At 41.9% G+C, this 27,189-nt stretch overlaps 1 protein-coding gene across 1 annotated transcript; it reads left to right on the top strand.

The window, feature by feature from the left end:
- The first annotated feature begins 23,338 nt into the window (after window positions 1-23,338).
- LOC123162572 (3-ketoacyl-CoA synthase 5) lies at window positions 23,339-24,958 on the top strand. Its single transcript, XM_044580351.1, has one exon. The coding sequence runs from the start codon at window positions 23,433-23,435 to the stop codon at window positions 24,783-24,785; it is 1,353 nt and encodes a 450-aa protein (XP_044436286.1). The 5' UTR covers window positions 23,339-23,432; the 3' UTR covers window positions 24,786-24,958.
- Window positions 24,959-27,189: the final 2,231 nt, after the last annotated feature.

Below are 27,189 nucleotides of genomic sequence, written 5' to 3'. Positions count from 1 at the left end.
GGCTGAGAGGAACGCAAGAAACGGGCGTATCGCTGATGCAGTATCGTGCCTGCACCCACGCTGAAAGGACATGCGGTGCCGCCATGTGTGGTTTTGGTAATTGATGACATTCTCTATGGACTAATGGTTGCATTGAGTTATATTTGAAGGATTTGTCCATAGGCTTTTCTTGAAGTCCATGTGTTGGTTTCAAGGAGTTTATGAGTTGACCAAGGTGCTATTAAGGAATTACCCAAAGTTTGGTCATGTGAGTGTTGAGCTTATTGCAAACATGTCTTGAAGAAGAAGATTGTGTGATCATTCATGTCTATCTTCAAGACATCATCCAAATGTAGAGAGTTGGAAAGATTTAAGGTCGATCAAGACTAAGTCAAGAGTGAATCAAGTTGATCAAAATACAAAGCGTACAAGATGTACCGAGGGATCAAGTGATCCCATCGTATGGTAAGCATTTTCCTTTACGCTTTGTGTACTAACCCATGGTCTTCGTGAGAGTTCTTTGTGGGGTTAGGTTGCGGTGTGAATGTTCAAGTGATGCATCATGAAGTGATCAAGTGCTTGAAGATTGCCATCCATTGTGGTGACAATGGACTTGTGAAAATGTTCCAAAGAGTGGATCAGCCATAGTGGAGTATGGGGGAGCAATCAACTAGTCTTCATCGAGCAAACGTAATCAAGAAAGGTGGTCAACCTTGAGGGAGTCAAGAGCATCATCATCTAGCTCAAGTGGACTTCGTGCAAGGCAAAGGTTTGCCCGTGATAGGTTTTATATCTTACCGATCTCATGGTGATAGTTTGGAGACCGGGTTATAGGATTGATCGCCGTACTATCAAGGGGGGCTCTCAAGTGAGTAGCATGATCGTATCGTCTGTTGAGAGCTCAAACCATTGCATCCTTGCCTCATATTTCTTGATTTTTATTTGTATTTTGTTTTGAGGTTTTAGAGCTTGTGGTTATCTTCGTTACAAGCTCTAGTTCATCAAAAACGGATTTCATATGCTTCTTCTATCGCGTTTTCGGTGTTGGAGGTTTTACCGGTCTTTTTCGAGAAAGGGTTCTCGCCATTTTCTCATGGGACTTTTATAATTTGCTTCTTATTGTTATTTCTATCAAGATTGTATTAGCCCGTGTCGTTAGCTTTCCAACAAACTTGGTTTCATTGAATTCGGAGTCCGTTTGCAGAAGTCATGGCGGTTTTGGTGTTCTGAAAAGGCTGCAGCGGTACTACCGCGGACAGGAGCGGATGTAGTTTTTTACTACCGCTCCAGAACGATACTACCATGGCTACCACAGTGGTAGTACCGCTCCGGACCAAAAACTCATCACAAGTCCAGCGGTGATAGGCGCGGATGTATTTTTTTAGTACCGCTCGCAAGCAGTAGTACCGTGAGGTCGAGCGGTAGTACCGCTCTGTGCGGGTTGTGAGCATAATGGTTGGATTTTTTTCCCACATATAAAAGGGGGTCTTCTTACCCAATAAAACTTATCTCTTGAGCTCGTGTTCTCCCCCCATTGTTGACCTTCTTCGAGCTTGCTAACTCTCAATCCCTCCAATGATTCTTGCTAGTTCTTGAGGGAAAAGAGAGAGGAGATCTAAATCCACATTTGCACCAATCACTTTCTCCTCTAAGTGAGGGGAACCCCTTGGATCTAGATCTTGGAGTTCTTCGTGTTCTTCTTTCGTTCTTCCTCTCATTTTCCTCCCTAGCATTAGTTGCTTTGGTGGGATTTGGGAGAGGACTTGGGCACTTCGTGTGCCCTTGCCATTGCATTTGATGCATCGGTTTGAGTTCTCCACGGTGATACGTGGAAGTGAAGTTTGAGAAGCTTATCACTCGGGTGTTTGGGCACCCTAGAGCTTGTTCCTCTTGGGTGCCTTGGCACCCTAGATGGTTGGTGTTATTCGGAGCTCAATCATTGTGGTGTAAAGCTCCGGGCAAGCGTCGGGGTCTCCAATTAGGTTGTGGAGATCGTCATGAGCAATTTGACGGGTACCGGTGACCTCCCCTAAGGGTTGCCTAAGTGTACGGTTTTGGTGACCACCCCCAAGGGTTGCCATTTGTACGGGTTCGGTGACCGCCCTCAAGGGTCGCTTAGTGGAATCACGACATCTTGCATTGTGCAAGGGCGTGAGGAGATTACGATGGCCCTAGTGGCTTCTTGGGGAGCATTGTGCCCAGGGCCGGCCCTGAGGGGGGTGGGGGGGGCGCCCTGGGCCCTCCAACTCTAGGGGCCCCCACCCAGGTACGTACGTGGTAGCCTACCGACGTAAAGATCAGCAGATACGTAGCAGTTTTGCAGCTACCCGCTGGCCCTGGGCTAGGCAAGCAGTCACACATGCACCTCTCGGTAGCCCACACGCACGCACATATCCCACTCGTTCAGTCAGGGCCCATGTATAGGTCGAACTCCTTGTAGTCATCGTAGGGTTGTATGAGTTGATCGCGTGATTGCCTGTTAAAGTTTACTATAATTCCCTTCCTTAAAAGAAGTATCCTAATTCACATATATTTTTAAAAGAGTTTCCCTAATTTCATTCCTAGATCAGATCGAGCTTAAAGTCTTCAAGTATCCCAGCCGCGATTGCGATCTCTGAACGGAATCGCCGTTTCATGGCTGAACTCCGCTCTTCCATCTCTAGTGCTCTACTCCATCAACGCCATCACGGGAATCACCCAGCACACACGTGATCATCACATAGCCAAGCGCTTGCCCAGACGCATATACACGCCGCGTCAATGCCGAGCACCCGATTAGACAATTATCGACACTGATTCAACCGATCTAAGGTAATATCATATTCATGATTTTGTATGGCGGGCGAAACAGCCAAGATTGCGCGCAATCCTGCAGGAAAATTTCTCGGCGATTGACATTTAGGCCAAGATCATGGGAGATCGTGCTGATTTAGGGTAAAATTTTGTTGTAAATTTGGTCGTGCTGATTTAGGCTAAGATTTTGTTGTAAATTTGGTTGTTGTGTGCTACCTCTTGAGCACTGCATTGGATTTCTCCGAAGAGGAGAGGATGATGCAGCAAAGTAGCGTAAGTATTTCCCTCAGTTTTTGAGAACCAAGGTATCAATCCAGTAGGAGACCACGCACAAGTCCCTCATACCTACACAAAACGATAGCTACTCGCAACCAACGCGATTAGGGGTTGTCAATCCCTTCACGGTCACTTACGAGAGTGAGATCTGATAGAGAAGATAAATAATATTTTTGGTATTTTTTATAGATATATGCAAAGTGAAAAGTAAAACGCAAAGTAAAAACAAAGCAAGTAAATAAAGCGATAGAGATTGATATGATGAGAATAGACCCGGGGGCCATAGGTTTCACTAGTGGCTTCTCTCAAGAGCATAGATATTCTACGGTGGGTGAACAAATTGCTGTTGAGCAATTGACAGAATTGAGCATAGTTATGAGCATATCTAGGTAATGATCATGTATATAGGCATCACGTCCGAGACAAGTAGATCAAAACGATTCTGCATCTACTACTATTACTCCAATCATCGACCGCTATCCAGCATGCATCTAGAGTATTAAGTTAAAAACAGAGTAACGCCTTAAGCAAGATGACATGATGTAGAGGGATAAATTCATGCAATATGATAAAAAACCCATCTTGTTATCCTCGATGGCAACAATACAATACGTGCCTTGCTGCCCCTGCTGTCACTGGAAAGGACACCGCAAGATTGAACCCAAAGCTAAGCACTTCTCCCATTGCAAGAACTACCAATCTAGTTGGCCAAACCAAAAGGATAATTCAAAGAGACTTGCAAAGATAACTCAATCATACATAAAAGAATTCAGAGAATATTCAAATATTTTCCATAGATAATACTGGATCATAAACCCACAATTCATCGGTCTCAACAAACACACCGCAAAAAGAAGATTACATCGAATAGATCTCCACAAGAGAGGGGGAGAACATTGTATTGAGATCCAAAAAGAGAGAAGAAGCCATCTAGCTACTAGCTATGGACCCGAAGGACTGAAGTAAACTACTCACACTTCATCAGAGGGGCTATGGTGTTGATGTAGAAGCCCTCCATGGTGGATGCCCCCTCCGGCGGAGCTCCGGAACAGGCCCCAAGATGGGATCTCGTGGATACATAAGGTTGCGGCGGTGGAATTAGGTTTTTGGCTCCCCTTCTGATCGTTTGGGGATACGTAGGTATATATAGAAGGAAGGAGTACGTCGTTGGAGCAGCAGGGGGCCCACGAGATAGGGGGCGTGCCCGGGGGGGAGGCGCCCTCCACCCTCATGACCGCCTCTGGCATTTCTTGGAGTAGGGTCCAAGTCTCTTGGATCACGTTCAGTGAGAAAATCACGTTCCCGAAGGTTTCATTCCGTTTGGACTCCGTTTGATATTCCGTTTCTTTGAAATACTGAAATAGGCAAAAAACAGCAATTCTGGGCTGGGCCTCCGGTTAATAGGTTAGTCCCAAAAATAATATAAAAGTGAAAAATAAAGCCCAATATAGTCCAAAACAGTAGATAAAGTAGCATGGAGCAATCAAAAATTATAGATACGTTGGAGACGTATCAGGCATCCCCAAGCTTAATTCCTGCTCGTCCTCGAGTAGGTAAATGATAAAAAAAGAATTTTTGATGCGGAGTGATACTTTGGCATAATTTCAATGTAAATCTTCTTAATTGTGATATGAATATTCGGATCCGAAAGATTCAAGACAAAAGTTCATATTGACACAAAAATAATAATACTTCAAGCATACTAATCAAAGCAATCATGTCTTCTCAAAATAGCATGGCAAAAGAAAGTTCATCCCTACAAAATCATATAGTTAGGCTATGCTTCATTTTCGTCACACAAAGATGTTCCCAACTTCTATACCCCCGATGACAAGCCAAGCAATTGTTTCATACTTAAATAATCTCAAACTTTTTCAACCTTCACGCAATACATGAGCGTGAGCCATGGATATAGCACTATGGGTGGAATAGAATATGATGATGGGGATTGTGTGGAGAAGACAAAAAAGGAGAAAGTCTCACATTGACGAGGATAATCAACGGGCTATGGAGATGCCCATCAATTGATGTCAACATGAGGAGTAGGGATTGCCATGCAACGGATGCACTAGAGCTATGAATGCTCAACAAAAGAAAACTAGTGGGTGTGCATCCAACTCGCTTGCTCATGAAGACCTAGGGCATTTGAGGAAGCCCATCGTAGGAATATACAAGCCAAGTTCTATAATGAAAAATTCCCACTAGTATAAAAAGACAACTTATGAGACTCACTACATGAAGAACAAGGTGCTACTTTGAAGCACAATATATGAGACTCACTACATGAAGGAACAAGGTGCTACTTTGAAGCACAAGTGTGGAAAAAGAGATAGTAGCATTGCCCTTTTTCTTTCTTTTTTCTTTTTTCTTTTTTTGGGCCTTTCTTTTTTTCTTTTGGCCTTTCTTCTTTTTTCTTTTTTCTTTTGGGCAATGCTCTAATGATGATCATCACACTTCTATTGATTACAACATAAGGATTACAACTCGAAACTTAGAACAAGATATGACTCTATATGAATGCCTCCGGCGGTGTACCGGGATGGTGCAATGAATCAAGAGTGACATGTATGAAAAATAATGCATGGTGGCTTTGCCACAAATACGATGTCAACTACATGATCATGCAATGGCAATATGACAAAAGTAATGTATGTCATGATGATGATGGTGGAAGTTGCATGGCAATATATCTCGGAATGGCTATGGAAATGCCATAATAGGTAGGTATGGTGGCTTTTTTGAGGAAGATATAAGGAGGCTTATGTGTGATAGAGCGTATCGTATCACGGGGTTTGGATGCACCGGCGAAGTTTGCACCAACTCTCAAGGTGAGAAAGGGCAATGCACGGTACCGAAGAGGCTAGCAAAGGCGGAAAGGTGAGAGTGCGTATAATCCATGGACTCAACATTAGTCAAAAGAACTCATATACTTATTGCAAAAATTTAGAAGTCATCAAAAATCAAGTACTACGCGCATGCTCCTAGGGGGATAGATTGGTAGGAAAAGACCATCGCTCGTCCCCGACCGCCACTCATAAGGATGCACAAGCCAGGTACACTTCATGTTTCAAATTTGTTACACAACTTTAACCATACGTGCATGCTACGGGACTTGCAAACTTCAACACAAGCATTTCTCAAATTCACAATTACCCAACTAGCACGACTTTGATATTATCACCTCCATATCTCAAAACAATTATCAAGCATCAAACTTATCTTAGTATTCAATTCACTCAAAAGAAAGTTTCACATATCTTGAATACCAAGTATATTAACATTAAGCAAATTACCATGCTATTAACGACTCTCAAAATAATCTAAGTGAAGCATGAGAGATCAATAGTTTCTTTAAAACAAATCCACCACCGTGCTCTAAAAGATATAAGTGAAGCACTAGAGCAAAAATTATCACGCTCAAAAGATATAAGTGAAGCACTATGAGCAAAACTATCAAGCTCAAAAGATATAAGTGAAGCACATAGAGTATTCTAGCAAATTCCAATTCATGTATGGCTCTCTCAAAAGGTGTGTACAGCAAGGATGATTGTGGTAGACTAACAAGCAAAGACGCAAATAATACAAGACGCTCCAAGCAAAACACATATCATGTGGTGAATAAAAATATAGCTCCAAGTAAATTACCGATGGAAGTGGACGAAAGAGGGGATGCCTTCCGGGGCATCCCCAAGCTTTGACTTTTTGGTGTCCTTGGATTATCTTGGGGGTGCCATGGGCATCCCCAAGCTTAGGCTCTTGCCACTCCTTGTTCCATAATCCATCAAAAGAATTCACCCAAAACTTGAAAACTTCACAACACAAAACTCAACAGAAATCTCGTGAGCTCCGTTAGAGAAAGAAAACAAAAGACTACTTAAGGTACTGTAATGAACTCATTCTTTATTTATATTGGTGTTAAACCTACTGTATTCCAACTTCTCTATGGATTATAAACTATTTTACTAGCCATAGATTCATCAAAATAAGCAAACAACACACGTAAAACAGAATCTGTCAAAAACAGAACAGTCTGTAGCAATCTGTAACTAACGCAAACTTCTGGAACTCTAAAATTCTACCAAAATAGGAAGTCCTGGATAATTTGTTTATTGAACATAAGCAAAAATAATCAACGCAAAAGCACGTTCCTGTGATTTAACAAAATTATATTCGTGCGTGCAAAGTTTCTGTTTTTCAGCAGAATCAAATCAACTATCATCGTTGGTTATCCTATAGGTTCTACTTGGCACAAACACTAATTAAAAGATAAAACCACATCCAAACAGAAGCTAGATGGATTATTTATTCCTAAACAGAAGCAAAAACAAAAAACACAAAATAAAATTGGGTTGCCTCCCAACAAGCGCTATCGTTTAACGCCCCTAGCTAGGCATAAAAGCAAGGATAGATCTAGGTATTGCCATCTTTGGTAGGCAATCCATAAGTGGCTCTCATGATAGATTCATATGGTAATTTTATTTTCTTTCTAGGGAAGTGTTCCATGCCCTTCTTTAAGGGAAATTGGAATCTAATATTCCCTTCCTTCATATCAATAATTGCACCAATCGTTCTAAGGAAAGGTCTACCAAGAATAATAGGACATGAAGGATTGCAATCTATATCAAGAACGATAAAATCTACGGGCACATAATTCCTATTTGCAACAATAATAACATCATTAATTCTTCCCATAGGCTTTTTAATAGTGGAATCCGCAAGATGCAAGTTTAGAGAGCAATCATCAAAATCACGGAAATCTAGCAAATCACACAAAGCTTTGGGAATAGTAGAGACACTAGCACCCAAATCACACAAAGCATGAAACTCATAATCTTTAATTTTAATTTTAATAGTAGGTTCCCACTCATCATAGAGTTTTCTAGGGATAGAAACTTTCAACTCAAGTTTTTCTTCATAAGATTGCATCAAGGCATCAACAATGTGTTCGGTAAAGGCCTTATTTTGACTATAAGCATGAGGAGAATCTAGCACGGATTGCAACAAGGAAATACAACCAATCAAAGAGCAATTTTCATAATTAAATTCCTTGAGATCCAAAATAGTGGGTTTAGCAACATCTCGGTTTTTATTTATTTCAATCCCACTTTCATCAATTTCATCATCAAAAGATCTAGAAACTCCGAATTCTTAGAACGCCTTCTAGGTAAAGGAAGATCATATTCAGTTTCATCAAGATTCATATTGCAAAACAAAGATTTAATGGGGGACACATCAATAACTTTTAGATCTTCATCTTGATTTTCATAGGAATTGGAAGAACACGCTTTAATAAAGGCATCTTTGGAAGCACGCATCCTAGCGGTTCTTTCTTTGCACTCATCAATGGAAATTCTCATGGCTTTGAGAGACTCATTGATATCATGCTTAGGAGGAATAGATCTAAGCTTTAAAGAATCAATCTCAAGAGAAATTCTATCAACGTTCCTAGCCAAATCATCAACTTTAAGCAATTTCTCTTCAAGCAAAGAATTAAAATTCTTTTGTGAATTCATAAACTCTTTAACACTACTCTCAAATTCAGAGGGCATCTTATTAAAATTTCCATAAGAGTTGTTGTAGGAATTTACATAATTATTAGAAGGATTACTCGGATAAGGCCTAGGATTAAAATTCCCTCTATACGCGTTGTTTCCAAAACTATTCCTACCAACAAAATTCACATCCATAGATTCATTATTATTCTCAAGCAAGGTAGACAAAGGCATATCATTGGGATCAAGAGGAGTATTTTTAGGAGAAAACATCTTCATAAGTTCATCCATCTTTTCACTCAAAACATTGATTTCTTCTATAGCATGCACTTTTTTACTAGAAGATCTTTCGGTGTGCCATTGAGAATAATTAGCCATAATATTATCAAGCAATTTGGTAGCATCTCCTAACATAATTTCCATAAACGTGCCTCCCGCGGCCGAATCTAAAAGATTTCTAGAAGCAAAATTCAATCCGGCATAAAAATTTTGTATGATCATCCATAAATTCAAACCATGAGTAGGGCAATTGCGAAGCATTAATTTCATTCTTTCCCAAGATTGGGCAACATGCTCATGATGAACTTGTTTAAAATTCATAATATCGTTCCTAAGAGTGATAATCTTAGCGGGAGGAAAATACTTAGAGATAAAAGCATCTTTGCACTTGTTCCAAGAATCAATACTATTTTTAGGCAAAGATGAAAACCAAACTTTAGCATGATCTCTAAGTGAAAACGGAAATAACTTCAATTTGACAATATTGTTATCCGTATCTTTCTTCTTTTGCATATCACAGAAATCAACAAAATTGTTTAGATGAGTAGCGGCATCTTCACTAGGAAGGCCGGTGAATTGATCTTTCATAACAAGATTCAACAAAGTGGTGTTGATTTCACAAGACTCATCATTATTAAGAGGAGCAATCGGAGTACTAAGGAAATCATTATTATTGGTATTCGAGAAATCACACAATTTGGTATTATCTTGCGCCATGGCAACAAGTAATCCAACACACAGGCAAACAGAAAGGCAACGGGAAAGAGAGGAGGATATTGGGAAAGAGAGGGCGAATAAAACGGCAAGGGTGAAGTGGGGGAGAGGAAAACGAGAGGCAAATGGCAAATAATGTAATGCGAGAGATAGGGATTGCGATGGGTACTTGGTATGGTTGACTTGCTTGCATGAGCCTCCCCGGCAACGGCGCCAGAAATTCTTCTTGCTACCTCTTGAGCACTGCGTTGGATTTCCCCGAAGAGGAGAGGATGATGCAGCAAAGTAGCGTAAGTATTTCCCTCAGTTTTTGAGAACCAAGGTATCAATCCAGTAGGAGACCACACACAAGTCCCTCGTACCTACACAAAACGATAGCTACTCGCAACCAACGCGATTAGGGGTTGTCAATCCCTTCACGGTCACTTACGAGAGTGAGATCTGATAGAGAAGATAAATAATATTTTTGGTATTTTTGATAGATAGATGCAAAGTGAAAAGTAAAAGGCAAAGTAAAAACAAAGCAAGTAAATAAAGCGATAGAGATTGATATGATGAGAATAGACCCGGGGGCCATAGGTTTCACTAGTGGCTTCTCTCAAGAGCATAGATATTCTACGGTGGGTGAACAAATTACTGTTGAGCAATTGACAGAATTGAGCATAGTTATGAGCATATCTAGGTAATGATCATGTATATACGCATCACATCCGAGACAAGTAGATCGAAACGATTCTGCATCTACTACTATTACTCCACTCATCGACCGCTATCCAGCATGCATCTAGAGTATTAAGTTAAAAACAGAGTAACGCCTTAAGCAAGATGACATGATGTAGAGGGATAAATTCATGCAATATGATAAAAAACCATCTTGTTATCCTCGATGGCAACAATACAATACGTGCCTTGCTGCCCCTGCTGTCACTGGGAAAGGACGCCGCAAGATTGAACCCAAAGCTAAGCACTTCTCCCATTGCAAGAACTACCAATCTAGTTGGCCAAGCCAAAAAGGATAATTCGAAGAGACTTGCAAAGATAACTCAATCATACATAAAAGAATTCAGAGAAGATTCGAATATTTTCCATACATAATACTGGATCATAAACCCACAATTCATCGGTCTCAACAAACACACCGCAAAAAGAAGATTACATCGAATAGATCTCCATAAGAGAGGGGGAGAACATTGTATTGAGATCCAAAAAGAGAGAAGAGGCCATCTAGCTACTAGCTATGGACCCAAAGGACTAAAGTAAACTACTCACACTTCATCGGAGGGGCTATGGTGTTAATGTAGAAGCCCTCCATGGTGGATGCCCCCTCCGGTGGAGCTCCGGAACAGGCCCCAAGATGGGCTCTCGTGGATACAGAAGGTTGCAGCGGTGGAATTAGGTTTTTGGCTCCCCTCCTGATCGTTTGGGGATACGTAGGTATATATAGGAGGAAGGAGTACATCGATGGAGCAGCAGGGGGCCCACGAGGTAGGGGGCGCGCCCTCCACCCTCGCGACCGCCTCTGGAACTTCTTGGAGTAGGGTCCAAGTCTCCTGGATCACGTTCGGTGAGAAAATCACGTTCCCGAAGGTTTCATTCCGTTTGGACTCCGTTTGATATTCCGTTTCTTCGAAATACTGAAATAGGCTAAAAACAACAATTCTGGGCTGGGCCTCCGGTTAATAGGTTAGTCCCAAAAATAATATAAAAGTGGAAAATAAACCCCAATATAGTCCAAAACAGTAGATAAAGTAGCATGGAGCAATCAAAAATTATAGATACGTTGGAGACGTATCACTGCGTTTTCCTTTCCCCGACGATTTTAATCATTGGTCAAACTATCATTCATTATTCCTTATACGTTAATAGATAATTAGGTAATTATCTTTATCAACATGATGCATTGTTTGTTTGTCATACTCCTTCCGTTTCTAAATATAAGTCTTTTTTTGCGATCTCAATACGGACTACATACATATGTATATAAACATATTTTAGAGTGTAGATTCACTCATTTTGCTCCGCATGTAGTCTCTATTTGAATCTCTAAAAAATACTTATATTTAGGAAAATAGGGAGTACTTTTGATGCAAAATTTCTTTATTTCAACATTGTGTGTATAAACAATTTCATATCAATACTGATTTCAGAATTATTATTAAATTTTTTGTAGGCAAATTTATTGTAATGTTTGTTGGTAATATATATACGCTTATATCTACTATAGTTGCTATGACGATTATATCAATAGGCCTTTAGCCTCCGTCGAAACAATATATATTAAGGGCCCCTCATTTTTTAGTTTCGCCCCGGGCCCCCAAAATCTCAGGACCGGCCCTGATTGTGCCTCCACACCGCTCCAAACGGAGATTAGCATCCGCAAGGGTGTGAACTTCGGGATACATCGTCGTCTCTGCGTGCCTTGGTTATCTCTTACCCGAGCCCTTTACTTATGCACTTTACTTTGTGATAGCCATATTGTTTCTTGTCATATATCTTGCTATCACTTAGTTTTTTATCTTGCTTAGCATAAGTTGTTGGTGCACATAGGTGAGCCTAGTTTTTGTATGTTTGGTGCTTGACAAATGAACCGCTAGATTTATTCCGCATTTGTTCAAGTCTAACCGTTATTATTTTAAAGCGCCTATTCACCCCCCCCCCTTGGCGACATCCATGATCTTCCAATTGGTATCAGAGGCTCGTCTCTCTTTGTTAGGCTTAACTTCCTAGAGAGTAAAGATGTTGACTAGGGGATTAGGATTCTCTGACACTCTTAGTTTCGATGGCACAAATTTTGATGTTTGGGTAATTCGCATGCTTAATCTCTTCAGGGTCATGGACCGAAATTTAGAGCGAATTGTAGATATGGGTTTTTCTCCTCCGAAGGATCCCAAAAGATTATCTTTAGAGGATGAGAAAAACTATTATCTCAATGCTCAAGCTTCTAATGTGCTTTTCAATGCTTTGAGCAATGTAGTTATGGAAACTATTATCTCATGCCGTTCCGGGATGCTCATGAGTTGTGGACAAAGCTTCAAGATAAATACGGTATGTCCAAGTTTTGTGGGGATGATTGTTCTCCCTCCACCTCCAGCCGTGTTGCCTTCTCAACTTCTTCTACTTCACCTACATGTGGATTGCCACAAGGTAATGCTATGGTAAGTAGTGTTGGTCATTGTAATGATGATAGTGTGCCAATCTTTGGTGACTCTTCATCACTATCTTATTGCAATGCTCCATCTTTGGACTTTACACTTGTGTTGATAGTCCGTGCATATCATGTAGAAATTGCTTGACTAAATCTCATGATGATATGCTTGCTATATCTTGTTGCCATGATAAAAATGCATGTATTTCCTCGAATTGTTGTGCTAACAATGTAGAGGAAACCCAACACTCCATGGAACAAGATGTCGTCTTGGACGGTGCTTCAAGGGTTCCTACATCATCATCTATTGCTTTTTGCCTTATGGCGAAGGCTTCAAAGGTATCTCCTACTTTGAATACCAATATGTCTCTTGATGATGATGTTAGTGCTAATGGTGATGAGGATAATGATGAAGAGAATGATAATGTTGCTTCTTTAAAAATTAAGGGAGAAATGATTTTTAAAGCTCTTCATAAGAATAAAATTGCTCGTTCCAACTTCATGGAAATCATGTCTATTGCCATTGAGGGCAAGAAATATACTGAGGAGTTGGAATCTCATCCCGAGGAGCATGAGGTCACAATTGAGAAAATGGAAGGTCATGAGTGTGATTACGCTAATGAGATTGCGGACCTCTCTCAAGCTCTTGAACTTGAACAAACCACCAAAGGATCTCTTGAGGAGACTTTTGCTCTAGAATTATCTAGAGTGAAGGAATCACATGATAGAGCTCTTGAGGTGTCCAATGATTTTGAAACTAAAAATGATAAGCTTGAAGTTGCGCATGCTAAACTCTTTGAGGACTTTGGGCACCTCGAAAATGGCTCAAGGGTCATTAAGAGTGAGCTCATCAAACTCACCGAGTCTCATGCACGACTTAAAGCTTCATATTCTAAAGAGTTTGCCAAGTTGCCTTCTCCTCTCGCTATCATTGATGATGCTTGTGCTACTAACTCTATTTCTAGTGAAGTATCCATTTTGAAGGAGAATGTTGAGCTACGGGCTCAACTTGAGTTGCTATCTAGCAAATATGAGAAGTTGGAAGAAAATCATGTAAAGCTCACAAGCTCTCATGATGATCTTCTAGTATCCCATAATGTGCTAAAGATAGCTCATGAGGCTATGTCTAAGGTAACTTCTAGTAAGTCGCATGTGGATACTAGCACTACTCCAAGTCAAAATGCTATCTTGCCATGTGCTAGTCCTTGTAATTCGTCTACTCATAACATTGGTACTTCTTGTGATGAATTACTCTCCTTGCCTTGTTGCTCTAACGATGAAGCGTATACTTCCTCTAGTACTTGTGTTGATACTAACCATGTAGAGGAAATTAAAGATCTCAAGGCTCAAGTCACTTCTATGAAGAAAGACTTGGAAAAGTGTCATGAAGAGAAGTCCACACTCAACAATATCTTGAGTGTGCAAAAATCCCCCAATGACAAAGGTGGACTTGGATTCAACTCCAATAAGAATAAGAAGTCCAAGAGAAACAATAATAAGGGCCAAGAACAAGTCAAGAATTCAGCCAAGATTATTTGCTTCAAGTGCAAAATTGAAGGGCATCATGTTAGATCTTGCCCATTGAAGAAGAAACCCATTAATGACAAGCAATAAGGGAAGCGGCCACAAGTTCATTCTCATGCTCAACCTCAAGTTGAAGAAAGGCCTCTTCCCAACAAGACTCAAGCTAATGCTCCTCAAGTTGAGAAATCAAGTGAGACGAAAGTGAAGAGTAGACGTTGCTGCATATGTTGTGAGAAAGGTAATGTCGCTTCTTCATGCACTAGTGGTAACTTATCCAACCCAATTATTATTGATGATATCTATTCTCTTGGGAAGGATAAGGTTGGCAATGTGTTCGCCAAGTTTGTTGGTACTCAAAGTGTTGTCAAGAAAAGAACCATTTGGGTAGCCAAGCCTATTGTGACTAACCTCTTAGGACCCAACTTGGTTGGGGACCACCAAGCTCAAACTTGATCAATAGGTGTTATTGGAGGGCATTGGAGACTTGGCTACATTATGAAGAATTAAGGGGACTTCATCATTCTTATTGTCTCAAGCCAAGTCAATTGGATTATCAAGCTTCTATCTTATATCCAATGAGCCTCCTTGCGGTATCTTGTACTTAAATTGTTTACATTTAAAGTTACTTGCTCCTTTGCATGTTTTGGTTTTGTTCCTTGAATGTGTTTGTATATGTTGTGCTTCCAACTTGCTTATCTTGAGCAATCAAGTATGTGTGTGTTGGTTTGCACATCATGTACGTGTGTGTCGTGCGTTGAGCCTTTCCGGTTCTTGTTTGTATCCTAGTTGGCTCATGTGAGAGATTAATGGAACATCCCATTTTGGGGGAGTGATGTGCTTTGGGCACCTCACAATCCTATAAATGTGTGTACATGAGGAATACCATCTAGTATTGATATTACAAGATTATCTAGTCGTTGGGTGGTCTATCTCTCATGAGAAATTCAAATTCTAAAAAATCCATTGATTATCTCTTGTTGGATCCTCTTATTGCCTCTTGTTAAGTTTTCTTTCGTATCACATTATGGGGGAGTAATATGCTATGTGCATATTACAAGCCTAAAAAATGTATACATTTGAGATATTGTCACCTAGAGTTGATATTATTAATTATGTTGTTCCTAGGTGACATGTTAGCTCTACAAGTTGCAATTTGCTTGTGTTTATTGTGAAGATTATGTTGGATATCCTTGTTATCTACCACTGGGAATTAGTTCCAAATACTTCTTGTCTTTTGACAATTGGTACTCACTTATGTGTGGTAGAATTTATTGATCATCTTTACATTGGTTTTTGTTTATATTTGCCTTATATCTTGCCAAGGATTGTGTCAACTCCCGCTATCTTCCATACCACTTGTGGATCTTGTTAATTTCTTGTTCTTGTCTAGTGTTTTCTAGATATAGTGAAAGTGGTGATCCCACCTTGTCCATTTTGTATTCAAATGCAAATTCTCTATAATGCACAAATCATGGGGGAGCTATCCTATTTTCTTTAGAACACTCTCACTACTAGGAAAAGGGCTATAGATGGAAATGACACTAATGGCGCACCAGACATGTGGTGCGCCATTAGTATATACTAATGGCGCACCACCTTCTGATGCGCCATTAGTGTTGAAACTACTAATGGCGCACCCTGCCCACGGTGCGCCATTAGTACCAATTTTTTTTAACTAGTGCGCCTGTCCAAACATACTAATGGCGCACCGTGGGTGTGGTGCGCCATTACTAGTTAAACTAGTAATGGCGCACCATGCCACGGTGCGCCATTAGTAACCTTGGCCACCACTTCCACCGAATGCCCCCCCCCCCCGTGGATCGCCTTTTCAGTTTAAAAAAATAAAAGAAAATGATAAAAATGTTAAAAAAAATAAAAGAAAATAAGTTTCCCATGTGATATGTGGCCTAGTTGTTGGGAAAATTTGCAAATATGAATTTTGACTTCATTTGCAAAATCTCGCGAGAATTTGTAAAAATGGGCATAACTTTTGCATACTAACTCGGATGAAAAAGTTTTTTATATGAAAAATCATCTACTCGAAAAGTTACATCCAAATTTAACCGGGGGATCCCCGTTAAACATTTTCAATATCCTCAAAAACCTAACAGAAAAAAAGATACGGGGCTTTTAAGATCTAGAGAGGCAAAAAAATCAAAAAAATTCAAACTTACTAATGGCGCACCTACCCATGGTGCGCCATTACTATCTTCCCGCCTTCAAAATTCAAAATAAGTCAAAAAAATAAAAAAAAGTTACTAATGGCGCACCTGACTATGGTGCGCCATTAGTATCTTCCCCCCTTCAAAATTCAAAATAAGTCAAAAAAATAAAAAAACAATTACTAATGGCGCACCTGCCCGTGGTGCGCCATTAGTATCTTCCCGCCTTCAAAATTCAAAATAAATCAAAAAAATAAAAAAAATTACTAATGGCGCACCTGCCCGCGGTGCGCCATTAGTATGCCATATATATGGCTGGTCCTCTCCTCCTCTCTTCATTTCATCTTCCCTTCTCTCCTCCACCATACTTCTCCTCTCCGGTGACCTCCTCCTCCTCTCCGGCGACCTCCTCCTCCCTCCTCCCTCCTCCCCTCCCCTCCCCTCCCCTCCCCTCATGGTTTCTTCTCCCTCCTCTCCGGCGACCTCCTCCTCCCCTCCCCTCCCCTCCCCTCCCCTCCCCTCATGGTTTCTTCTCCCTCCTCTCCGGTGAGCTCCTCCTCCCTCCTCTCCGGTGAGCTCCTCCTCCCTCCTCTCCGGTGAGGCAAAAAATCCCTCCTCTCCGGTGAGCTCCTCCTCCCTCCTCTCCGGTGAGCTCCTCCTCCCTCCTCTCTGGTGAGCTCCTCCTCCCTCCTCTCTGGTGAGCTCCTCCTCCCTCCTCTCCGGTGAGCTCCTCCCATCCCCTCATGGTTTCTCCTTCCTCCTCTCCAGCGACCTCCTCCTCCTCCTCTCCGGCGAACTCCTCTCCGGCAAAAGACCATGGCAACAAGATCCAAAAACAGGAACAAAATTTGAAATAATGTCGTGCCAAAAAACAAGCAAAAAAACGAGCAAAAAATGGGCAAAAAATCACGATCCAGATCTAGATTCAAAATGGCGCATCACTAATGGCACATCACAGGAGAGTGCGCCATTAGTATGTCGCGGTTACTAATGGCGCATCCAGTTGTGGTGCGCCATTAGTATCCAAAGCACCTGGGTATACATGGCCCCTGGGAGGCATACTAATGGCGCACCGTGGCCTATACTAATGGCGCACCAGTGGTGCGCCATTAGTATACCAGATACTAATGGCGCACCACTGGTGCGCCATTAGTAAAAATTAGTAATGGCGTGTTGTTAATGGCGCACCATAGATGCGCCATTAATGGCCATACTAGGTGCGCCATTAGTAGGGGTTTTTCTAGTAGTGTCTTCTTGTGATCCTTATCAAGTGTGTTTTGGTGGAAGGCAAGCCGTTCTTTTTGGTACTTGTGCCATCATGAAACTTTGTAGAGGGCATGGTTTGTTTGGAACCATCCTCTTTTTAGGGAGTTCGATATCCTTCTTTTTACGTGTTTCAATGGATATCTCATTCCTTGATGTATCTTTAATGATATCTTCCAAGTGATGGTTTCTCCATTTGGTATCCTTTTTCACTTTGCATTTCTTTTTCATTTGGTATCGGTTCTTGAAAGTTTTGAGCATGCATATTTACTTCATGTATTTTCTTGGGCATGCTTTCTTTCTTTGACCCAATATATAAGGTAAACCCCACCAAGTCTCAAATTGGATGAGATGTGCATGAAATTCAGTTTCATATCTATATGCACATATTTATGAGGAGTTTGTCCTATGTATTGGTGTTTCTAACTATTTGGTCCCAATGAGTTTGGGTACCGTTTGGTTTGTGTTGTTCTTCTAGGAACATTTGGAGATGCATTGGATGCTCGGCTCACTCACAAGGAAGGTGTTGTCACCATGTGCTTATTGGAGTCAAGCTAGGATGATCAATAAACTACTATCTACCTTCAATTGGTATCTACTACATCCTTCCAATGGTATCTCGGTAACAAGTATCATCATCTACTTCATGCACACATTTCTTGCATCAACCTTGTGTAGGTTGTATCATGGCATGTAATTCATTCTTTCTTGTGATACTTGTTTCCTTTCTCAAAGCATCCCAACAATGATCTCTTGTTGCTAGTTGTGATGTCTTTGATGCTCGTGTGGTTGGAACTCATTTATATACAATAAGACCATATCTAGCCATGTGCTATGCCTTCAAGCAAATATCTTATTGGTATATTTATGACTTCCATGTGGATATCTTTTTCCTTCCTTTTTGTAACTATTTCGTGTGTGCATCCTTCTTTGTGGATTGATATCACCATGATCTTCATCTACCTAGAATCTTATACACTTGAGAGAAGTTACATCTGTAGTTGATATCCTTATTCTTTCATGTCCACCTTTCGTTGATGGTTATCTGAAAGGATTTATCTTGAGTGCGGATCTTATATCGTTGCATCTTGATGCACTCTTGTGTCGTGAAGATTATTTTCCTCGTGATTATCTTTACGAGGCTTTTGCCATCCTAATTGGTATCCCTCGTCTTGATGAGGCTTTCATCTTATATCTTCACCATGGGTTGTCGCAAGCTTTGTTGTTATATTTTTAGTAAGCTTGTGTATCCATTTGCTTCTTGTGTGTGTGTGTGTGGGAAGGTCATGTCTTGCACCTTGTATCTCATTTATCCAAGACTATGTTGATGCTTAATGCTCATCCTTATATTAGTCTTCTCAAGTGCTTTGCCATGACTCACACACATCTTTTTGGTTGAGCCTATTCTTAAGTTGCCTCTTTTACATGTTGTTCAACCATGTGTTTATTGCGAGTGCTAGGCTTTGTTTCCTATATGCTAACTTGCACTTGCTGTAAGTTTCTATTGATTTTGGGGGAGCTATGATCCTATTTTGTGCACTTTGTATCCAAATACAAATATTCTTATGTGTGCACAAATCATGGGGAGCTTCTCTAGTTTCTTTAGAACACTCCTTTGCTCATATCATAATATCTTTTTCATGTGGCTCATAGGAGCATTGGTCTTGTTAGCTCAATTGGTATCTTTTGATAGCTTGTTCCAATTGGTATCTTTTGATTGCCTGATTGCTTGTTTCTCTCTTTATTGTGTCTTTGTGGCAATATCATTCTTTAGCAATCTTTGAGCCTCAATATATTGTGTCTTCCTCCAAGTATTTACCTTTGGATATGTGTAGTGCATTCCACTCTCCTATTGAGAAATACACAATTTATGGAGGAACACAATTTATATTGGCCTTCTTAGTTTTTCGCCCATTTTGGCAACTGATGCCAATGGGGGAGAAGTTTCAAAGAGTTTTACGGAAAAGTTTAGAGAGTCATCTCTTTATCTCTTCTTGCTTTGGTTTTGTTCCTAAGCTTTTGCATCTCATACGCATGCATCATTGGTTATTGCATTGCATGGTGATGCATAATTCCTCATATAAACTCTCTTGAAAGTGATTGTCATCAATTACCAAAACGGGGGAGATTGAAAGGACATGTGGTTCCCCCATGTGTGGTTTTGGTAATTGATGACATTCTCGATGGACTAATGGTTGCATTGAGTTATATTTGAAGGATTTGTCCATAGGATTTTCTTGAAGTCCATGTGTTGGTTTCAAGGAGTTTATGAGTTGACCAAGGTGCTATTAAGGAATTATCCAAAGATTGGTCATGTGAGTGTTGAGCTTATTGCAAACATGTCTTGAAGAAGAAGATTGTGTGATCATTCATGTCTACCTTCAAGACATCATCCAAATGTAGAGAGTTGGAAAGATTCAAGGTCGATCAAGACTAAGTCGAGAGTGAATCAAGTTGATCAAAATACAAAGAGTACAAGATGTACCGACGGATCAAGTGATCCCATTGTATGGTAAGCATTTTCCATTACGCTATGTGTACTAACCCATGGTCTTCGTGGGAGTTCTTTGTGGGGTTAGGTTGCGATGTGCGCGTTCAAGTGATGCATCACGAAGAGATCGAGTGCTTGAAGATTGCCGTCCATTGTGGTGACAATGGACTTGTGAAAATGTTCCAAAGAGTGGCTCAGCCATAGTGGAGTATGGGGGAGCAATAAACTAGTCTTCATCGAGCAAACGCAATCAAGAAAGGTGGTCCAACTTGAGGGAGTCAAGATCGTCATCATCTAGCTCAAGTGGACTTTGTGCAAGGCAAAGGTTTTCCCTTGATAAGTTTTATATTTTACCGGTCTCATGGTGATAGTTTGGAGACCGGGTTATAGGATCGATAGCCGTACTATCAATGGGGGCTCTCAAGTGAGTAGCGTGATCGTATCGTTTGTTGAGAGCTCAAACCATTGCATCCTTGCATCATCTTTGTTGATTCTTGTTTGTATTTTCTTTTGAGGTTTTAGAGCTTGTGGTTATCTTCGTGACAAACTCTAATTCATCAAAAACGGATTTCATATGCTTCTTCTATTGCGTTTTCGGTGTTGGAGGTTTTACCGGTCTTTTTCGAGAAAGGGTTCTCACCATTTTCTCATGGGACTTTTCTAATTTGCTTATTATTGTTATTTCTATCAAGATTGTGTTAGCCCATGCCGTTAGCTTTCCAATAAACTTGGTTTCATTGAATTTGGAGTCCGTTTGCAGAAGTTGTGGCAGTTTTGGTGTTCTGAAAAGGCTGCAGCGGTACTACCGCAGACAGGAGCGGATGTAATTTTTTACTACCGCTCCAGAGTGGTACTACCGCGGCTACTACAGCGGTAGTACCGCTCCGGACCAAAAACTCGTCACAAGTCCAGCGGTGGTATGCGCGGATGTATTTTTTAGCACCGCTCGCAAGCAGTAGTACCGCTACCCTTTGACGTAGTACCGCTACCCCTAGCGGTAGTACCGTGAGGTCGAGCGGTAGTACCGCTCTGTGCGAGCTGTGAGCATAAGGGTTGGATTTTTTCCCCACCTATAAAAGGGGGTCTTCTTCCCCAATGAACCTTATCTCTTGAGCTCGTGTTCTCCCCCCATTGTTGACCGTCTTCGAGCTTGCTAACTCTCAATCCCTCCAATGATTCTTGCTAGTTCTTGAGGGAAAAGAGAGAGGAGATCTAGATCCACGTTTCCACCAATCAATTTCTCCTCTAAGTGAGGGGAACCCTTGGATCTAGATTTTGGAGTTCTTCGTGTTCTTCTTTCGTTCTTCATCTCATTTTCCTCCCTAGCATTGGTTGCTTTGGTGGGATTTGGGAGAGGACTTGGGCACTCCATGTGCCCTTGCCATTGCATTTGGTGCATCGGTTTGAGTTCTCCACGGTGATACGTGGAAGTGAAGTTTGAGAAGCTTATTACTCTTGGGTGTTTGGGCACCCTAGAGCTTGTTCCTCTTGGGTGACTTGGCGCCCTAGACGGTTGGTGTTGTTCGGAGCTCAATCATTATGGTGTAAAGCTTCGGGCAAGCGTCGGGGTCTCCAATTAGGTTGTGGAAATCACCCCGAGCAATTTGACGGGTACCAGTGACCGCCCGCAAGGGTTGCCAAAGTGTACGGGTTCGGTGACCGCCCCCAAGGGTTGCCAAAGTGTACGGGTTCGGTGACCGCCCTCAAGGGTCCTTTAGTGGAACCACGGCATCTTGCACTGTGCGAGGGCGTGAGGAGATTACAATGGCCCTAGTGGCTTCTTGGGGAGGATTGTGCCTCCACACCGCTCCAAACGGAGATTAGCATCCGCAAGGGTGTGAACTTCGGGATACATCGTTGTCTCTGCATGCCTCGGTTATCTCTTACCCGAGCCATTTACTTATGCACTTTACTTTATGATAGCCATATTGTTTCTTGTCATATATCTTGCTATCACTTAGTTTTTTATCTTGCTTAGCATAAGTTGTTGGTGCACATAGGTGAGCCTAGTTGTTGTAGATTTGGTGTTTGACAAATTAACCGCTAGCTTTATTCCGCATTTGTTCAAGCCTAACCGTAATTATTTTAAAGCGCCTATTCACCCCCCCCCCTCTAGGCGACATCCACGATCTTTCACACGCCTCCACTTAAAACGACACACTATGTGCGTCTGGCCTTGTTGTTTGCTGGAATTACTTCGAGAGTGCCACTAGCCTCCCGTATCTCTCTATCCTCTCCTCACACATCGAATCAGATCGATTCACAGCAACCAATCGCTGCCGCCGCCGGGGGGTGCTCCCTCTTGCGCGGTCGGTCCGAGCTCCATCGTCTGCCTCAACCCCACCATCTGAGCTCCCTCTTTCTCCACCGGTCCGAGCTCCATCGTCCGCTACGACCCCGCCGCCGGGCATTCATGCTCCACCGCCCGCCGGCGTGTGTTTTGCAGGGGCCGTCCGCGGTCACGGTAGCGTCATGGGGCACTAGTGGTGCAGGTTCAGATGGATAACTGGTTGGTGTCTGCTTGACCTGAAAGAATTCCGTCGCCATCGTGCTTCTGGGAAGTATGTGCATATTTCTCATACAACCTAGCAAACAACTCACGTTGGCCTGCCCCAGAGTATGCACACAACCAAACATCCATCTCAACTCTTTTTTGCACCAGCTTAGCCAGGCTAGACTCAGCTAGGAAGATGCATGCGATGCAGCGCGAGACTATGCAAGGATCCAAACACGCCCATAATTTTGAGCGTACATATTAACTGTATATGCTCTTCTAATAAGATTAACCCAAGTGACAAAAAAAGGTTGCCTATGCATGTGTGCGGACCCTGTGTTAACTACTTACCAAAAAATAAAGGGTTTACTAATTCTTAGCCGATCAATGTTTTCTTAAGTAAGTATCAGTCGAATTCTGAAAAATGCAAATTCAGTGTAGTGCACTAAGTGCAGTGTGACTTTCACGTTTTTTGGGGGAAGTACAACTATGTGATAAAGTGTACGTTGTACTTTTCATAATGTGGATTGAGACATAAGAAAATCTCAATCAAACGATGGGCCCTAATAATAAAAATATTGCTGGTATGGCCTTTGTGGTTAAACAGTGCGAGCATTTATGCTAGCCGCTCTGTAATCCACGCCCCCTTCTTCACAATCCTTTGCTTCTTTATAAATACGTGCTCAGCAATCTAAACAGGAAATATAAGCTCCCTACTTTCTCTTAATTTGCTCGATTCATCTACCAAGTATCACTACCAGGTCGCCGTGAAGACGTTCACAATTTTCATAGCCGCCTCAGCCACCACACGACCACCGCCATGGAACTGGTCTTCCTAGTAGACACTCTATTTCTCATTTGGCATGATACTTCCGCACACATCCGCCTCTTCTTACTTTTTCTGTGCGCTACCACTGCGGTCATCCTGTACCTCATGAACCGTTCGCGCACTGTATACCTTGTCGATTATGCCTGCTTCAAGCCTAATGCAAACCACCGCATCAGCAAGGCCGCATGGATTGAGAACATTCACCACTGCCGGTCAGACGACAACGACAACGACAACCATCGCTTCTTGAGCCGTATTTCTGAACGGTCAGGACTTGGTGACGAGACGTGCCTCCCGCCTCCCCACCACTATATCCCACCTTATTATTGTTTAAGCGAAGCCCGTGCAGAGGCGGAACTGTCCATCTTCACGGCCATAGATGACCTGCTCGTGAAGACATCTATCAACCTTGATGCCATCTCCATACTCGTCGTGAACTGCAGCGTCTTCAACCCAACTCCGTCGCTCGCTGACATGATCATGAGAAGATACAAGCTTCGAGATGATATCTGCAACGTGCAACTCTCTGGGATGGGCTGCAGCGCAGGGCTAATCGCGGTGGGTCTTGCGAAGGACCTCTTGCAGACCGCCTCCGCCGACGCGCATGCCTTGGTTGTGTCCACGGAGATCATGAATAGGACCTACTACACTGGGAGGAAGCGTGAAATGCAGGTGTTCAACATGTTGTTCCGCATGGGTGGCTCCGCGGTGCTCCTCTCAACCTCGGGTACCAAAGCTCGTTTTCAGCTAGCGCACGTGATTCGGACATGCACCGGGTACCAAGACAATGCATACCAATGTGTGTTCCATGAGGAAGATGACATGGGGAATCTTGGTCTCAATTTATCCAAGAACCTTGTGGACGTCGCCGGCAAGGCTCTCAGGGCTAACATCATCACGGTTGGACCTCTTATTCTTCCTTTGTCAGTCAAGATTGCAATTTTTCTCTCATCCATCTCAGAGAAGGTGCTAAATGGAACCGCCAAGCCATATGTGCCCGATTTCTGCACAGCTTTCAACCATTTGTGCGTCCATGCGGGTGGACGGGCGGTGATTGATGCAGTGCAGCGTAGCCTCGGTCTGCTAGATGAGCATGTTGAGCCATCAAGGATGACACTTCACAGGTTTGGGAACACATCGAGTAGCTCGGTATGGTATGAGCTGGCCTACAGTGAGGCCAAGGGTCGAATGAAGAAGGGGGACCGAGTTTGGATGATTGGGTTTGGCTCAGGATACAAGTGTAACAGTGCGGTGTTGAAGTGCATCCAGCCAGCAAACAACGCTGATAAGGCATGGCAAGATTGCATCTATCGCTACCCAATAGATGTTCCTAAGGAGGTGTAGAGTATGGCCTCGGTTAAATGGCAGGCGGCCAAGAAACATACTCCAATATTGTTCATGTTTTTTTCTAAATAGAGGCTTTAATTATCACCCTTCGAATTATGTATTGTGGATACTGCATACAACCAGTGTCATAATGTTGATTATGTACAAGGCCGTCTCCAAGAATTTGGGGACCCGAGGCAAAATGCAAATAAAATTTTAATTTTGTGTATACTGAAGGACTATCTAAAAAAATGTCTCATAGCTATCCAAGAAACACCTCATGCGAAAGCACACAAAAATTTGCTCAACTGCGCTATATATATAGAACTTAAACTCAATACTTAATGATCAAACAAAATAGATAATACATGACAAAAATATAAATAATAATAAGGGAGACAAAAGAATACCAAGTCAATAGTTTGCTTCATCCATATTCCTCCCATATGTCCTTGACTGTTGTTGCACGCCACCAGTGAAAAAATATCTGCATCTTATTTATTCTTTGTAACAAGAAATAAATGATATAAATATGCATCATCTTTCATTTAATCCATACGTACATGTGTTTTCCGATTCAGTATCAGTTCAATGTTAAAAATCATCAATCTGGAAATGAACACATACATCATGTCACATCTTGTATTGTTGTTTGCCTGTCACGGTCAAAGAAATTACCCATTGATCAGTGGCCGAGGAGGCGAGCAGTGCCGGTGTTTCTCAGATTTGGACGCACGGCCCGTTTTGGGCGTGACTGAGGTAGGGCCAGCGCCCGGCGGCAGCAGCACCACGGCCGCCGCGGCAATGCGGAGGAAGGGGAGCACTGCCAGAAACAATGGGAAAAAAATTATATGACCAGTTCTCACGGTTTGCAGGTGAGACCCGTCTTGATGGATGACATGTGGCATTCACAAATCACAAAGCATATACTCCATCCCCACCTGAAATCAGGGGGAAGGGGGGGTGGAGGAAGATTAGATGCTTTGTGATTTGCGAATGCCACGTGTCATTCATCAGAATGGGTCTCACCTACTAACCCGTGAGATCTGATTTCATAGAATTCTTTTCCGGGACTAGACAGCGGTAGAGCAGCCGGCGGCGGCGGTGTCTCAATGGACCAGCTGTTTTTGGCTTCTTCGCGCAGGAGCATGGGAGATTGTGAGGCGGCACATGTGCGTGGACGGAGGAGGACGGCAAACCCTATTCGGCACTGCAGGCGCCGATTAATTTTAGCTGGGCTGGTCTATTTATCTTTTTTTTTTCTGGATGAAAGGTAAAAGAAGAACCGTACGTGGAGACGACGGTTTCTCATCCTAGCGCATTGACCACTAGGGTAACTCAACCGATGTAAACATATTCTGTTTTCCTTTTTATATTTTCTCCTGTTTGTGGGAAGCCCCGGTTTTGGGAAGCTTCTAAACTGGTTTCTCTCGGTTCGCTGGGAAGTTTTCCGTCCGGTTCTTTTTTTTTCTTGCTCGTTTTTTCTATTCCTATAATATTTTTCCAAATTTTATGAACTTTTTCTAAATGTTATGAACTTTTTTCAAATTCGATGAACTTTTTTCAAAAATGATGAAATTTTTAAAAAATGATGATTTTTTCAAATTCAATGAACTATTTTTCAAAAACTATGAACTTTGCTCAAAATTGATGAAGTTTTTCTAAAATTTATTGAACTTTCTTCAAATTCGATGAACTTTTTTTTAAAAATGATTAACTTCTTTCAAATTAAATGAAATGGTTTTAAAAAACTATGAACTTTTTAAAATCTATGGAAAAATTCAAAATTGATGAGCTTTTTATAAATTTCTTGGACTTTTTTGAAAATGGATGAATTTATTTTCTAAAACGATTAACTTTTTACGAATCAATGAACTATTTTTTAAATTCAAATAAAAAAATTAAAGTCATGAACTTTTTTTTCAAATCAATGAACTATTTCCATTTTTTTCTAGTTTCTATTCTTTTTCTTGTTTTAAGTGTTGCAAGAGAAAGCAAGGACCAGAAAAAAATCGAACAAAAGAAAATTTATAGCGAACGTGAGAAGGAGTAGTGGCGAGCGGGAGAACGAGTGAAGGAATAGTGGGCCGAGGCCCAATAAGTATCTCTAGTGTGCGCCACCTAAGTTTTCTGGCGCTGAAGGCGCCATATAGGAGCTTCATTGCTCTAGATGTAGCAGGCTGTGCGCAGGCGGTTCACCTCTTGTTTTTTATCTCGAATCAGGGCCCCATGATTATGGGGCCCTGTGCGGTCGGCTACATTGGCCCCCTCATCGACAGGCCTGACTATGTACCTATGTTGTGGAACAGGGAAAGCACTAATTAACAAGTACTCCTTCCAAAGATCGCTACCATCTCCTCAGGTTGTGACAAGTGGTACGCTGCATGTGTGCCACTTGCCACAACTTGGGAGTTTTTCCTTT

Source organism: Triticum aestivum, chromosome 7B (assembly GCF_018294505.1).
Source record: "Triticum aestivum cultivar Chinese Spring chromosome 7B, IWGSC CS RefSeq v2.1, whole genome shotgun sequence".
NCBI lineage: Eukaryota > Viridiplantae > Streptophyta > Magnoliopsida > Poales > Poaceae > Triticum > Triticum aestivum.
Note: the sequence above shows the minus strand (reverse complement) of the source record. Positions and strands in the feature narration are given on the sequence as shown.